The sequence below is a fragment of the Epinephelus moara genome, chromosome 17, assembly GCF_006386435.1.
Source record: "Epinephelus moara isolate mb chromosome 17, YSFRI_EMoa_1.0, whole genome shotgun sequence".
Taxonomy (NCBI): domain Eukaryota; kingdom Metazoa; phylum Chordata; class Actinopteri; order Perciformes; family Serranidae; genus Epinephelus; species Epinephelus moara.
In genome coordinates, this window is record NC_065522.1 from 32,593,833 (window position 1) to 32,609,914 (window position 16,082).

General features: G+C 41.9%; 2 protein-coding genes across 2 annotated transcripts in view; both read left to right on the forward strand.

Moving 5' to 3' along the window:
- LOC126404290 (F-box only protein 41-like) overlaps positions 1–7,493 on the forward strand; it is an 18,178-nt gene extending 10,685 nt beyond the window's left edge. The window contains exons 6-17 of the mRNA XM_050067428.1: positions 505–732; positions 1,421–1,485; positions 2,038–2,187; positions 2,405–2,583; positions 2,674–2,897; positions 3,831–3,946; positions 4,418–4,570; positions 5,290–5,385; positions 5,511–5,629; positions 5,883–6,041; positions 6,171–6,286; positions 6,499–7,493. Coding sequence (XP_049923385.1) covers positions 505–732; positions 1,421–1,485; positions 2,038–2,187; positions 2,405–2,583; positions 2,674–2,897; positions 3,831–3,946; positions 4,418–4,570; positions 5,290–5,385; positions 5,511–5,629; positions 5,883–6,041; positions 6,171–6,286; positions 6,499–6,561 — 1,668 coding nt within the window. The 3' untranslated portion in view covers positions 6,562–7,493. The remainder of the gene's footprint in view (positions 1–504; positions 733–1,420; positions 1,486–2,037; positions 2,188–2,404; positions 2,584–2,673; positions 2,898–3,830; positions 3,947–4,417; positions 4,571–5,289; positions 5,386–5,510; positions 5,630–5,882; positions 6,042–6,170; positions 6,287–6,498) is intronic.
- Positions 7,494–7,693: 200 nt separating this feature from the next.
- On the forward strand, positions 7,694–12,202 carry gltpd2a (glycolipid transfer protein domain containing 2a). The gene is made up of 6 exons (XM_050067532.1): positions 7,694–7,938; positions 9,678–9,742; positions 10,170–10,351; positions 10,546–10,693; positions 10,763–10,959; positions 11,609–12,202. The coding sequence occupies exons 1-6, from the start codon at positions 7,848–7,850 to the stop codon at positions 11,835–11,837; spliced, it is 912 nt and encodes a 303-aa protein (XP_049923489.1). The 5' UTR covers positions 7,694–7,847; the 3' UTR covers positions 11,838–12,202.
- Positions 12,203–16,082: the final 3,880 nt, after the last annotated feature.

Sequence of the window (16,082 nt, forward strand, 5' to 3'; positions counted from 1 at the left end):
AGCTCCATCAGCTGATCCCTGGAGTAAACAATGCGGTGTTGCTGAGCGACGGTCGAGTGGCAGAGTAAAAGGAGCGATTCCACCACGAGCGAAACAACAAAAACTCTCCACACAAGCATGCTTAGAGAGGACGTAGCTTAATAAATAACTTAAGTAAAAACAGAACAAGTAAGATAAAGAAGAGAGGAAAAAAGTTGAAAACAAAGTTAAAGTAAGCAGGAGCGACTGGAACAGGCTGCATACACCGTGGCGCATGCGCACTCAATATATATATATATTTATATATATTTATTCTAATTTTGCTTAGTAAAAATTGGTCTCAAGTTTCATTACGCGGGGCATTTAAAAAGCCTTAAACCTAACTTACCTTAAGCTGTAGGGACCCTGTTTTAAACAGTAACTTACCTTAAGCTGTAGGGACCCTGTTTTAAACAGTAAACCTGACATGTGTATTAATACACCCTCAGAATATGTATTTCTTACTGCTTACGTGTTTGATTTCAGGTGTTCATTGAGACGTTGTTGGAACGAGCCGACCGTGCAGAGAGACAGTTGTTGCTGTTCAGCTCACACACACACCACAACCACTACACACACCATGACAACGCATACATAGACCCGTACACACTCAGCGAGGGATACACACCTGTGGCTGGGCGAGGGGGGCGCAGTCTGGATGGCAGCACTGATGACATCATCACAAACAAGATGCAGGGAACCATCGGCAACCGGGTGAGAAAAACTAATTTATCTGTGACATTAATATAACATTATAAATATAAACATTAATGAAAATAAATAGAATCTGGTCATGTTGTCCTGTTTTAATCATTTTGTCTCCTGTTGACACAAACTCTCTCAGACGCTCCACAAAACTTTACTTTTGTTAATCTTATAAAACATGTTCAGATCATATATGTACGATTTTCTCAAGTCGCAAGTCTGTCCATGTGTTTAGTCCCAACATGACAAACTTAACAATAATGATCTGGAAAGTGTGTGACTGTCTGAGACACACGGACACAGGGGATCCTTTGAGCTCCAGAGGTCACTCTGACGCCTCTGTTCCTCAGTACAGCAGAAGAGAAACTCTACATTTGTGCGTGCAAACATGTAAAAAGTCCTGTTAGTGAGGTCAGAGTGGCGCTATTGAAAACATGAAACATCAGCTCAGCAACACTGACAACAAAGCTTCTGAACATCTTCATCCAGGACAGAGTTCAACAAAACATCCGTCTGCAGTGACGTAAACATCTGCGCCTAAACGAAAGAGCAAAACACATCCAAAAATTTATTTCAAATATACTCGTGTACGTGTGGACGAGACTTAAAACATGCAACATCACAGGGACTTTTCTTCCTCCTTCTTGTCAACTCCTTCCACCTTCTCTAACGTCTCCTTCTCCTCTTCCTCCTCCAGAGGAGTTACAGTGTGTCAGGCTCCTACAGACTGGGAGAGCAGCTGTACAGCCAGCATCACTACAGGTACCTGAACGCATCAGAAGCATAACTTCTAATGTGGAAACAAGTCTGAACTATAACACAGTCTGAAATGTTGCTTACTGTTTGACATTTTTCATCTTTAAAAAGATTTTTTCTGCATAATTTTGTAATTGAATTCTTTAATGTGTTTTAACAGAAAAGTATTAAAAAGCCCTGTTTTTCGTGGTAAATTTTTCTGTTGTTTGGTGTAATTTATTTATTTTTCTGTTTTTTGGTGTAATTTTTTCGAAAAAAAAAAAAAAAATTACCACGAAAAACAGAAAAAAATTACCACAAAAAAAAAAACCCAGAAAAAAAAAATACCCCGGAAAACGGAAAAAAATTACGATGAAAAAAGGAAAAAAATACACCAAAAAACAGGAAAATAAATAAATTACACCACAAAAAAAACAGAAAAAAATTNTTATTCAGAAAAACAGGAAAAAATACCATGAAAACAGGGCTTTTTTTTATTTGTCAAGTGAATGCAATACACTTCCGTATGTTTTAGTTTCAAACAGCATCTCTCTGATGTATCACCTCTCTGTCTCTCAGTGGTCTGTCCAGTCGTATGCGGACCTTGTCTCTGGGTTCAGGGGGGTGGGACGGGGAGGCGGGGTTGGTCCACCTCCACCCTCAACACTACGCCGCACCCTGGACTCGACGAGAGCGAGGAGGAGGAGACAGGAGGAGGGAGAGACTGTGGTACGTAACAGGAAGTCTGATCCGTAGACCTGTTGGTGAATATTTAACCTGTTAAGACTGAAACATGTCGACTGTGATGAGATGTGGTTCATCGTCCATGTGTCCCTCAGGATGTTCTGTAACAACTTCGGTTATTAAGCCTCTGACTTTTCATCTGGCGCCATCATCACGTCAACATAACTCTTCTTCACCTCCATCTCTACTTCTGTGTTTCCAGGCTGGAGGAGGGAGGATGTGGGAGAACGTGGAGCAAAAGAAACCGCCGCCACCACAGCACTGAAGAAGAGGAGGAGGAAGATGACGAGGAGGAGGAGGAAGAAGAGGAGGAGGGGGGGTTCTGGAGCAGCGCTGAGATGAGGAGACTCGTCTTCGCCAGGACACACACACCTGGTTCAGGTAAACCGTCTCTTTCTAATGGCTGGTTGTTGCAAGCACTTCCTGCAGCTGCTTCACAATAAAAGCCTGGATGTTCTTCGTCCCCTGCAGACGCCCCCTCCTCCCTGCGCTCCACCCCCTCCCGTCGTCACGGTGACAGACAGCTGGAGGCGGACACCCTGAGGCTGAGGGCGGGGCTTTTCTGCGTGTTTCCGTATTTGGACGTGCGCTCCTTGCTGCGCGCCGCCGAGGTCTGCTCTGATTGGCGGTTTGTTGCCCGGCACCCGGCGGTTTGGACACGCCTCCGTCTGGAGAACGCCAGAGTGTCAGCCGAGGTAGAGAAGATGTCATTATCATCATCACTTATCTTATTGTCATCATCATCAAACTGTTGCTTGTGTCATCGTCTGTCTAAGGGTCGTTTCGTCAGCAGTTAGCTGCTACGTTTGTTAAAATCATCGCTTCCATTGAAAAACTGTTGCTGATGTCATCATCTTCATCTTCAAACTGCTGCTGATGTCATCATCTTCATCACATCTTCTTTGTTTAAAAATAAGACTGATATTATTCTTTTTTGCTGTCATCAACCTCCCCAAAAATCTTATGGTAAAAACATTTTTTAATGTTAGCTGTTAGCTAGCCGCTCCATGTAGCTAGCTAGCAGTACCACTCTTTCAGCAGTAACAGTACTGTGACCACGGTGGACGCTCTCCTGTCTCCCCCCATGTCGCCCTGGTGAGTTAACGGCACAATTTGAGCAGCAAAACCCCACTAGCAATTTAAACTATGTTAGCATTACTAGCCGTGTTGACGCTGGTAATGGTGCTAACAGAGCTAACAATACTAATGGGGTTTTGTGGCTCAATATTTAGCCTACTTACCGTCTACTTACCGGGGCCAGCTGGGGGAGACTGGAGGGCGGCCACCATGTTTTCACTGAAACATCATCGATGCTAGCTAGCACCCGCCCTGGGTGGTATACAGTACAGAACAGCGGTGGCAGCTAGCTAACCTGTGTAGTATAAATACATCATTATAGTCACATTATTGTTTGATGTGGAGAGGGTCAGACTATGAGAAAATTCACTCTTCATGTGGCTTTTTTTTAACTATAAGTAGGTGCCTCATAAATATTTCATTTACTTAATAAATGGTCGGGAATGTCCCTGAAACAGCTGTAGTCAAACAAACAGGAGGACATTGTCGGGGACTATTTTCAGCAGCGGAGTAATCTACATTTGTTGTGTCTCTTTGTGTGTGGTGTGTAGTTCCTGATCACTTTGTCTCAGTGGTGTACTCAAACTCAGTCTGTGGTTCTGAACAACCTGAAGCCTCGAAGCAGACGAGCCGACGAGACGCGAGAGGATTACCATAAACACACACGGTAACGCACACACACGTTTGTCTGCCTGTACTCGTGAGGACCCGAACCATTAACCTTAACCCTCAACCATAACGTTCTAACCTGGACCTTATAACAAAGTCTTAACCTTAAACAGCCTGTTGAAGCAGTGAGGACTGGCCAAAATGTCCTCATACTGCTGAGTGTCCTCACTATGATGTATTAAACCTTGTAACGGTCCTCACAAAGACAGCAATACAAGCCTAGACACAACTCAGACAGATTTTTAAGCTTTTCTTATCTCTTTTAAAAAATGAAACACTTGCATGTTGCCGTGGTAACAGCATCTACTCTCAGTCCAGCTGCCGTCTGATTGGTCAGGACAGATAACAGGAGGTCGTGTTTACATGAAAGCATGGATGGTCATGATGCTCAGGTGTGACAGGAGAAGAGGTGTGCTCTCTCAGTGCATTGTGGGTATTGTAGTTGAGCTGGTTGTGTTTCCTGTCTCAGGGGCAGTGTGGAGGCGGGGGTGGAGGCTCTGCTGAGGTCAGCAGGGGGCAGTCTGCTCCACCTGTCTGTCTCTCAGTGTCCTCACATCCTCACTGACAGGACGCTGTGGCTCGCCAGCTGCTACAGCAGGAACCTGCAGACACTCATGTACAGGTGACTCCTTACCTGTCTGACTGTTTACCCGTCTGTCTGTTTACCTGTCTGTTTACCTGTCTATTCATCTGTCTGACTGTTTACCTGTCTGACTGTTTACCTGTTTGTTTGTTTGTTTGTTTACTTGCCTGTTCATCTGTCTGACTGTTTACCTGTCTGATTGTTTACCTGTCTGTTGACCTGTCTGACTGTTTCCCTGTCTGTTTCCCTGTCTGTCTGTTTCCCTGTCTGTCTGTTTACCTGTCTGTTCACATGTCTGTCTGTTGACCTGTCTGTCTGTTGACCTGTCTGTCTGTTTACCTGTCTGACTGTTGACCTGTCTGTCTGTTCACCTGTCTGTCTGTTTACCTCTGTTCACCTGTCTGTCTGTTTACCTGTCTGTTGACCTGTCTGTCTGTTGACCTGTCTGTCTGTTTACCTGTCTGTCTGTTCACCTGTCTGTCTGTTTACCTGTCTGTTCACCTGTCTGTCTGTTCACCTGTCTGTCTGTTTACCTCTGTTCACCTGTCTGTCTGTTTACCTGTCTGTTGACCTGTCTGTCTGTTCACCTGTCTGTCTGTTTACCTGTCTGTTTACCTGTCTGTTCACCTGTCTGTCTGTTCACCTGTCTGTCTGTTTACCTGTCTGACTGTTGACCTGTCTGTTTACCTGTCTGTGTGTTTACCTGTTGTTGACGTGTCTGTTCACCTGTCTGTCTGTTGACCTGTCTGTCCCTGCAGGAGTTCATCAGACCCTCTTGGTCACGAGGTTCTCTGGGCCCTGGGTGCGGGCTGCAGGAACATCAGCAGCCTGCAGGTGGCTCCAGCTCACCCCTGGTCAGTGACCTCACACACGCTGCAGAGACACAGTCATTAGTGTTTTCTGAACTGACTGAATCTGCGTTAACTGCTGCGATCGTAACATCCAGGAGGGGCTGATCATCTCTCACGTCTCCTTTCAGTCAACAGCCCACTCGTTTTGGAAACCGCTGCCTGCAGACGATTGGCCGATGCTGGCCATACCTCCGCTCGCTCAGTGTGGGCGGGGCCGGCTGTGGGACTCAGGGATTGGCTGCTTTGGGTGAGTGAAAAGAAAAAAGTTGTTTTCAGACGTTTTGGTGTTTTAATGTGAACACATGATGAATTATCAGAACATGTGGGATCGTTTATTAATTTATTTCCTCACATATTCTGCTCAGCTCTCTGTGTTCAGATTATATTTAATTTTGGTGAGTGACAGTGACCGGTGGTTAACAAAACATATAATAGAAACACATCTGATGAGTGTATATGTGTGTGTGTGTGTGTGTGCGTGTGTGTGTGTGTGTGTGTAGTGTGCGCCTGTGCTCACCTGCAGGTGTTGGAGCTGGAGCGTATTACCGACCTCGGCCTGCAGGCAGCGACAGAGCTGTGTAAAGCAGGACTGAAGAGCCTTGAGACTCTGATCCTGACACACACACCCGTCAGCGGTCAGGCCATCCTGCACTTCCACAGTGAGACACACTGACTGTCCTCTGAACACACACACACACACACACACACACACACACACACACACACACACTTAACATCTTCATCCTGAGGTGTCAGTGCTTAAGGAAGCATCCTGTGTGTCTCTGCAGGCGTGTGTGAGAACATCAGATCGATCAGCGTCCAGGTCTCTGTGTCGGATTACTTCGAGGAGCCGGACACTCAGGAAGCTCAACATCTGTTCGGAGAAATTCTCAACACGCTAAGGGTGAGTTTAAGGAAAACAAAATAAATCCTGCTCTCTGATTGGCTGGTTTAAACCAGTCATATGAACACCTCGTTCATAATTTACAAGCACACATCCTGTCCTGTGCCTTCATCAAACGAGCCACCAAGTAAAATCAGTCGGGGTGAAGTCAACGGTTCCCGTCAGTCTGCAGGCTACATTTTGGGTTCCTGATGGTGTGTTCTCTTCCTCAGGTTCTTCAGAAGCGTCCCGGCCTGTGCGACGTCTTGCAGGTTAAAGCCGAAGGATTCTCCTGACGTCATCACACACACACACACCTGTCCTCACCAAGATCGACGTCCAACCACACACCTGAAGGAAATAACTTTCTTACAAAGTCTTTCCCTGATCGTCCAAACTGACGCTCAGTCACTGAGGAGTTTATTAAAACATGATCTACTTCCTGTGAACATGTCAGACAGGTTTAAGTTAAGATTTATACTCTGACACGGTGTCGTCGTCTTCTTCTGCTCTGGAGTCAGGACCAGCCAAACATTAAGCCTTTCATTTTATTGTTTCACTTAAATGTGTCACGAGTCACGACTTAATTTTCTACCACTGTTAAGTCTTTTTTTGCACTGTAGAAAGAAAACCCCTTATCTTCCACTGTTAAAACCCTTAATCTCCCTGAACACAACCTTTGTTTTTACTCTATTTTTGTCAAAACCTGAACCTCAGCAGAACCTTTATTCTTTCCTAACTCATCCAGTTTAACCTTAAACTCCCCCCCCACATCTTTACGCCCCCTTAACTCACCCTATTCCCCCAAAATAATCCCTTATCTCTAGCTTTACTTTACTCGGCTGCCCTTCAGCTGTTAACATGAAGGTCCAGTCAACAATATTAGCAATGAGGATGATCAATAAATCCTTATGAAACCTCGAAAGCCATAATTCTTTACTGACGTAGTAGAAAACCTTTAATTTTACCTTAAGATTTAATTTAACCCTTAATTAGCTTCACACTGAAAATAAGCACAAGCACACGTATGCACAGATATATTTGCACATTGACTCATACACCAAAGACATCAGTCAATCCATCGACCAATCAGAGGCATCGACCAATCAGAGGCATCGATCAATCAGATGTGTTTGAAAACTGAACCCATCATGTGTCTTTAAACGTCTCGTTCCAACTCAAAGGTGCTACATGTGTCGTTTACCATCAATAAAACTTTCTGTCGCCACTTCTGGAGACGTTTGTGTCGTTAATGAACTTCCTGCTCACTGTTACTAGTCAGTGAACTCACCACAGACGCTCACTGCCCTGTTGTTACAGGAGAGTCATAGTGTGAGTGTGTGTGCGTGTGTGTGAGAGATAAACAGTACAAAGGTGAAGTGCGAAGGTCGTCCATGTTTGTACTTCCTATAAACAAACAACCTTTCACCCCAACGAGGGAGAGTGTGAGAGTGTGATGACGAGTGACGGCTGGTAAACAATGTGTGTGTGTTTTCAGTGGACGAGTTAAAGGGAAAGTGTGTGTGTGTTTTCAGTGGACGAGTTAAAGGGAAAGTGTGTGTCTGTGTGTGTTGTGGTCACCATGGTCTTCCTCAGACGGAGGACGCTGCTTCGCTACCTGTTCCTGTCGGCCATGTTGGCTCTGCTCCTCTTCATCAGCTCCTTCTGGCTCCGTGAGTTTCCTCCGTCACTGAGTGTCGGCCATGTTGGCTCCGCCTCTCATCGGCTCAGTGGATGCTATTAAACTATTTATTCATGACACAGTGGTGGAAAGTAACTGAGTACATTTACTCAAGTACTGTAGTGAAGTACAATTCTTAGGTGATACTTTAAGCTTCACTACAGCTGACGGCGTTTTATATAAAAAAAAATTTTATATAAAAACTATAAAAGCAACACATTGTTTAAACGAGTGGTTTCACAGAGTGAGGTGTTGAACAGCAGCAGAGTGGATCCGACTGTTTCATGTTTTAATTCTATTTAAGAGACGTTTATATTTGTTTTTAAGTGAAACTCAAAAAGATAAAACTCTTACTACAACTTTTAATACAAATCAAAATTTTGAGGAAAGTAAACAAAAAAAAAGAAGACGGTGAAAACAGGTTTGTGTTCAAGAACTAACAAGTCACAGGAGCTAAACGAGTACTTTCTTCTTTCCTTTAAGCACAGTATGCTTAAAATACAAATGTGCTTTCAGTCCAGTCGGATTTTAACGTAGGACTTTGGAGTATTGTCACATCGTTATTTTCTCTACTTGCAGAACGTAGAGTGACGTATATTAGTTTTACAAACTTCACCTGTTTACTTGTTACCTTCACTCGTTACCTTCACCTCTGACCTTTGTGATCCAAGGGCTTTTTTATCCTAAATTAGCTCCTTCACTTTTCTCAGTTAGCGAGGTTAGCAGGTCAGCTAGCCTAGTTAGCCTAGCTAGCTACTACAGATGAAGAAAAGCCTCGTCAAGTTTATGAGGAGGGAGATCGGCTCTACGGAGCTTTAGCAAGACAATGTACGTCAGCCACCTTTTTTTTTTTAGCAGAAAAAAGAGCCATAGCTACCTAGCGTTAGCTAAGATCCAAAAGTCAGGTTAACACTCGTGCTACAGAGTGACTCATGTCACTAATGGTTATCTGATGAGTCCCAGTACTGAGCGAGTACGGCATGTGGACAGCCGGACAGGTGCCGGTTCACATTCTGGGCACTGCCGTGTCACGGTTTGCCAGGGTCCAGGCACCGAACCTTAAACTGCTCCAAGGGCCCCGTTCATAGCTGCAGCCTGCGCTACCCGCGTGTTGGGAGTGTTTGTGGGGAGGATTCATGAAAAGACGCATTTCAACTGCTAACTGCCTGAAAACTGTGAAGACTGACGAATAAGTGAAGTAATTTAAATTTTAAATGTATTTAAACTTTACAGAATACGTACTTTTACTTGAGTTCAGGATGTGAGTTCTTCTTCCACCACTGTTTTATACAGTATTTCATTACTGGGTGGGAAATACTCACAAGCGACCCCTAGTGGTGATCACATGGAGAGCACACTTACTCTTTTGTTTTTGTTTTTTAAATTAATTTTAAACGCTACTTACTCATGTTTTTTAATAATTTTAAATATTTCTGAGAATGATGGACAGAAGTCAATAATATCTTTTCTACCTTATTTTACATTTTTAAAAAAATAGTAACAAAAAAAACAGCCATAGCCTGATGATGATTTTGACACAGGCCCCACCCATTTGTTTATATTTTAGCCCCATGTTTTAACAAATTAATCAACCTGTGAATATTAATATAAACAGACTGACACATAATGAATATATCGAGGTGTGGGGCCCCTGACTGTGACAGGATGTGTAAACAAAATAAAGTGATGGTTATTATTGACAGAGTCACTATCGGTCATTTGTCTCTTCAGCTCAGGGTGGAGTCGGCGAGTGTGGCAGCGCCTGGCAGCCATGTTTGAGTTTTTACCACCTCTCGGTAAGACTGACACACACACACACATACACGATGATTTGTATCTCTATCCTTATGAGGACTCTCGCAGATATAATAATCTTAAGCTCCTCACTTCCAAGACCCTGAAAACTTTATTTCAAATACAAAAGTAAAATAATAATAAAAAGTAATATTAAATAATTATAATAACAATAATTAGAAAATAATATCTAATCAGTATTCCCATTTAAGTCTAAGTCTTCTTTAATAAATATGCAACAAATTGTTTGTTTAAGAATTTAATAACCAAAAACTCACAAATTTTTCCCACTCCACTCTGAGGATTAAAGGTTAAAAATCACAGTACAAGTATGAAAAACAACGTTTTGTCCCAGTTAATTCAGTCTGTGTGCTAACATCTACATCATCAAAGATAAAAAGCTGTTTTCTTTGGTTTACTTTCTTTCAGCCTGAGCCTCCATTGTTACCTGCAGAGAGGGTGGGGCCCAGCGAAGCCCCGCCCCTCATAAAGGAGTGTCCTGGCCAATCGTTTCAGGCCTGGCGTCTGCTCCAGTATTTAAAGTCCAGCCTGGCGGACGCTGATGACATCCTGCTGGAGCCGTACCTGCAGAGCTGGGATCAGCTCCTCAAGTAAAGACACAAACAACCTCTCTGGTTCTTTGGTTACGCTGATTTGTTTTGACAATCAGATTGACTCATGTTACTCTTGTGCTAACGTTAGCTTAGCATAGGATCAAGACTGAGCAGTTCAGTTGGTCACAGTCTGAACGCTCCGTCCTCAGGACAGTATAACGCTGATGTGATGGTTCAACTCTCTGTTTCAGCTTCATGGAGTCTCTCGGGACGATGGTCAGTTTGTTCTCTCAGAAGGTGAAGGAGAAGGTCGTACTGATACGAGAGCTGTCACTCAAACACAGCGCAGAGGCTCATGGGAAACATGGTCCGTCTGACAGCTCTGGACTAAAAAAAGGGGTGAGTGTCGCAAAAACATAGCGGGATGATTTGAAGTCATCAGCTCATTTTCTTCGTTCTCCTCTCCAGGCGTATCGCTCGGTTCGGTCCATGGTGGGGGCGGAGCTAAAGGCGGGCTTGGTGGACTTCACCTGGCGAACAGATTCAGGGTGCAGGATGCTGCTGCGGCTGCATCGATCTCTGCTGTGGCTGAAGCTCATGTTGGAGGGTTTGACTGAAGGACCGGACGCTGAAGGTCGATACAAAACACCTGGAGAGCTGGGCAGGTAAAGACCTCATCGCTTTGCTAACAGTCTGAGGCTAAATCTAACAGACTGAGGCTAAAGCTAACAGACTGACATCACGCTAACAGACTGAGGCTAAAGCTAACAGACTGAGACTAAAGCTAACAGACTGACATCACGCTAACAGACTGAGGCTAAAGCTAACAGACTGAGATTAAAGCTAACAGACTGAGGTTAAAGCTAACAGACTGACATCACGACATCACGCTAACAGTCTGAGGTTAAAGCTAACAGTCTGAGGTTAAAGCTAACAGACTGAGGTTAAAGCTAACAGTCTGAGGCTAAAGCTAACAGACTGACATCACGACATCACGCTAACAGTCTGAGGCTAAAGCTAACAGACTGAGGCTAAAGCTAACAGACTGACATCACAACATCACGCTAACAGTCTGAGGCTAAAGCTAACAGACTGAGGCTAAAGCTAACAGACTGACATCACGCTAACAGTGAGGCTAAAGCTAACAGACTGAGGCTAAAGCTAACAGACTGACATCACGACATCACGTTAACAGTCTGAGACCAAAGCCGGACTGACCTCATGATGGCATGCTAACAGAGTGAAGCTAAAGCTAACAGACTGACGTCATGACATCACGCCAACAGACCGCTGCTTTTTGTCCTCTTCCCTCAGGGAAGCCTACAAGGTGGCGTTGGCCCCCCACCACCCCTGGATGCTGCGTCAGGCTGCAGAGTTCGTCTTCCTCGCCCTCCCAGACAGACAGTACTTCCTGCAGCTGGTGTGTGTGACGAACCAGGAGGAGGCTGTGCCCGTCCTGCATACCATCATCCACGCCCTGATGCTTGTGCACACACAGACCCAGCGAATCCTGGCAGAACACAACATGCTGGAACTGCCCTGAATGCAGCACGTCGACGCCGTGACTGTACGCACAGATAGAAAAGCTTCCTGTCAATGTGCGGAGAGCTTCAAGGACAGAAACCACCAACAGACGACAAAAACACAACGTAAAACAGTCCAAGGTTGTGCCGACAGTGGTGGAGGAAATATTCAGGTCCGTCACTGCAGTGAAAATACAACGCGTTCTGTTACAAGCTGACCTTTGACCTGGATGTAAAATGTCATCACTTCATTATTTTATCCTGTCAGACACTTGTGTCAAGTTTTGTCATAATTAGTGTTTGAATTCTTCAGGTATGGCCCAAAACATGTTTTGTGAGGTCACACTGACCTTTGACCATCAAATTATATTTAGTTCATCATTGACTCCAACCAACGTTTGTGCCAAATTTGAAGACATACCCTCAAGCTGTTCTTGAGATACTGCATTCACAAGAATGAGAAAGATGCAAGGTCAAAGTGACGTTTGACCACCAAAATCTAAACAGTTCATCATTGACTCAAAGTGAACGTTTGTGCCAAATTTGAAGACAGACCCTCAAGCTGTTCTTGAGATACTGCGTTCACAAGAATGAGAAAGATACAAGGTCAAAGTGACGTTTGACCACCAAAATCTGAACAGTTCGTTGACTCAAAGTGAACGTTTGTGCCAAATTTGAAGACATACCCTCAAGCTGTTCTTGAGATACTGCGTTCACAAGAATGAGAAAGATGCAAGGTCAAAGTGATGTTTGACCACCAAAATCTGAACAGTTCGTTGACTCAAAGTGAACGTTTGTGCCAAATTTGAAGACATACCCTCAAGCTGTTCTTGAGATACTGCGTTCACAAGAATGAGAGATGCAAGGTCAAAGTGACGTTTGACCACCAAAATCTAAACAGTTCGTTGACTCAAAGTGAACGTTTGTGCCAAATTTGATGACATACCCTCAAGCTGTTCTTGAGATATCACGTCCGTCTATCACAAGAATGCGATAGATGGACGGATGGCCTGAAAACAAAATGGCTCCGGCCACGTAAATTACTGGTGCAGAGGCGTGAAACTGTGGTTAAAGACTGATTGTTAAAGTTTTTTATATGACGTCATCAGATGATTGTGACTGATGCATTCATGCACAGTAGGATTTTACTGTTGTAGTTCGTTGAGGTGGAGCTTATTATAAAGTATTTACTAATGACTGTTTTCATGATGGATTAATCTGCTGATCATTTTTTCAATTAATCAACTGGCTGTTTGATGATGTAAAAATAGTGAGACATGTTTGTCACAATGAGACAGAGCCCAAAGTGACACCTTCACCATGTTTGTTTAACCTCAACATTATTAATAATACATTACAACTGTTATAATTACCAATAATGACAAATAAAGATTATTAATACATTACAATTATTAACATTAATACTAATATTAGAAATGTTAATATTATTTAAAGGAAAAATTTGTTAAAAATGGAACCATGAATATCGAAAACAGTTTTGTAAGAACTTGTATATGTTTTGTGTACAAACTTCATTTGTAAAATAAAGCTGTCAGATAATTTTAGTGAAGCATAAAGCAACATGAAAAGACTTACTCACAGACTTTATAAATGTCGGACGTGTTTTACACAGATGGAAGTTTATTTTGGTCACACGTAGTTTGTAGCAGCAAACCTTTTTTATTTTTTACAGTGAAGTGCAGGATGTAAGCGCTTCATTTGGCTGCAGAAGTAAAAAGTTAAACCAAGACATATGCGGTTAATAGCTGAATAATACCTCGAGAAAAACATGCACTTTAAGGCACCATATGCTGCATTCAGGACCACATGGAATTCAGATTTTTTTTCTGATGTCACATTCAAAATGTACCCAAACATTTATAAACAAGTTAGGAACTATCACGCACAGTTTAAGTGCTGATTAAGTACATTTAAAATACTCAGGTTGAGGAAGCTTCCTGTTTCCCAGTTGCCCTGAATGCAACATTAAACTGTCTTTATTTAACAGTGAACAAGAATAAAAAACATTGAATATAATTCGCACTGACGACAGGAAGTGATGTAAAAATGTCAGAAATGTGACTGTACAGTTTCAGATTGACTTTAAATGAAATGTGATGAAGTTTAATAACGATTTCTGTTTGTGGCAGTGAACGTTACACGAGCTGTGAGCAGGAAGTTTAACATGACGTACGATACAACTGATCCACACACAAACATGTGTCATTATTGGTTTAACTAAAAGTGTGAACGCTGTCGGATCAGAAACATTTGAGGAAAGTGCTGATTCGACAGAATTCAACTTTCCTTTCTTTTTATAATCACAGAAACAGACGATTCGTCTGATGACGATATTTTATATTCAGCTTAAAACAGGAAAAAGTTTTTTCTCTTCAAAATTGAGACGCTGGAGCCGGAGAGACGACGGCCGACTAAAACTAATTATTATCAAAAATTTGTTAATTTTCTGTAAATCGGAATGTTTCAGCACTTTTTTGTTTTTATTTGTATCAGAAATTATTTCTCTTTTAACACTTGTGCTTTTACAATAACTGAATTTCAGCGATACAAAAACAAACAATCAATAGTCATTCATTCAGATTGTTGTTACTAAATGTTGATCAACTAATTAGCAATTAGCTAATTAGCTGATCCAGCAATTATTGTTTTCTTTAAAAATAAAGAGGGCTGGGCATCATTGACGATATCTGATACAAGTATTGATATGATTCCTAATGATCAGTATAGATAGCAAAATACGTAACCAATTACATTTTTTTGTCGGATCGACTGACAAATCAGTTTATTGTTTAATTACTGTCTTTTTTTTGTTTTTCTATCAGAAAGTGGGGCTTTGTAAACACTAGCGGTGATACCGTGCCTGAATTTTAATGTTACCAAAAACAAATAATCAATTATTACGACTGTTTATAATGAAGATAAATTACTTCATACTGATTGAATGATTTGTTGTTTTCTGTTTAAAAATATTTAAAATAATAATAAAAAAAATACAATAAAAAGTCTGTATGCATGAGTATCATCTGACATGTTTTCACACTGATATGTGATATGATCCTGATTTTCAGCACAGATACCAAAATACATAATCAATTTTTTTTTTTTTTTTAAGTTGACTAATTGGTTCATTGTTTAAACTTTTTTTGTTTTTATCTTTCTATCAAAACTTAGAATGTTTTAAATATTGTGCCAGTAACATACTGATAATGACACCAAAAACTAATAATCAATTATTGAGTCTGTTTTTAATCTTTTTTTTTTATTGATTAAGTCATTAATTAACTGTTTGAGTAACTTCTTTCTTTCTTCCTTTTTTAAATTAAAAAGACATCGGGGCTGGTTATCATTTATCAGATACAGTACGTGGATTTCAGTTCTGACACCACAAAAAAATTACTGATTTTTAAAACTGCTCTTGAATCTGACTGATTGTTTTAACAGCTCTTTTTTGTCTCTTCACAGTAACTCTATCACACGTTCTTCACTCCAGGTACCGACATGATTTCTAAATTCAGTGTAAAAATCAATTAAACGATCTGTCAGTTAATCAATTAACTGTTTAAGCACTTTTTTTGTTTTGTTTCTTTTTCTATTAAAACGTTTCTCAGACATTTTGTGGTGCCAACAACAGGACGATACATTTTTTTCTGCTTTACCTTCTTTTACTTTTTCATTTTTGTTTTTAATTTCCATTTAACAAAAGAAGACAGAGTTTTGAAATGTGAAACATCTACATAAAAATGTAAAAATTGGAAAATACTTTTGCGTTGCCGANACAGGACGATACATTTTTTTCTGCTTTACCTTCTTTTACTTTTTCATTTTTGTTTTTAATTTCCATTTAACAAAAGAAGACAGAGTTTTGAAATGTGAAACATCTACATAAAAATGTAAAAATTGGAAAATACTTTTGCGTTGCCGATTGGTTGAGTTTAAAGTTGCTCAGACATGATGTCAGTGTTTGCCCTTTAAATCGACCTCCGTCCCACCTGTGATCAAACGCGTCTCTCAGGACGACGATGCGTTCAGGAACGGGTTCTCTTCGCCCTGGTGGCTCTTCATGTGCGTCTTCAGACAGTGGCTCTGAGTGAAGGCTTTGTCGCAGACGCTGCACTGGTATGGTCTCTCCCCGTTGTGCGTCCTCATGTGGACCGTCAGGTGTTCTTGGCGAGAGCACGCCTTCCCGCAGACCGTGCAGACGAACAGTTTGATGCCCAGGTGGCTCCTCACGTGGTTGTTCAGGT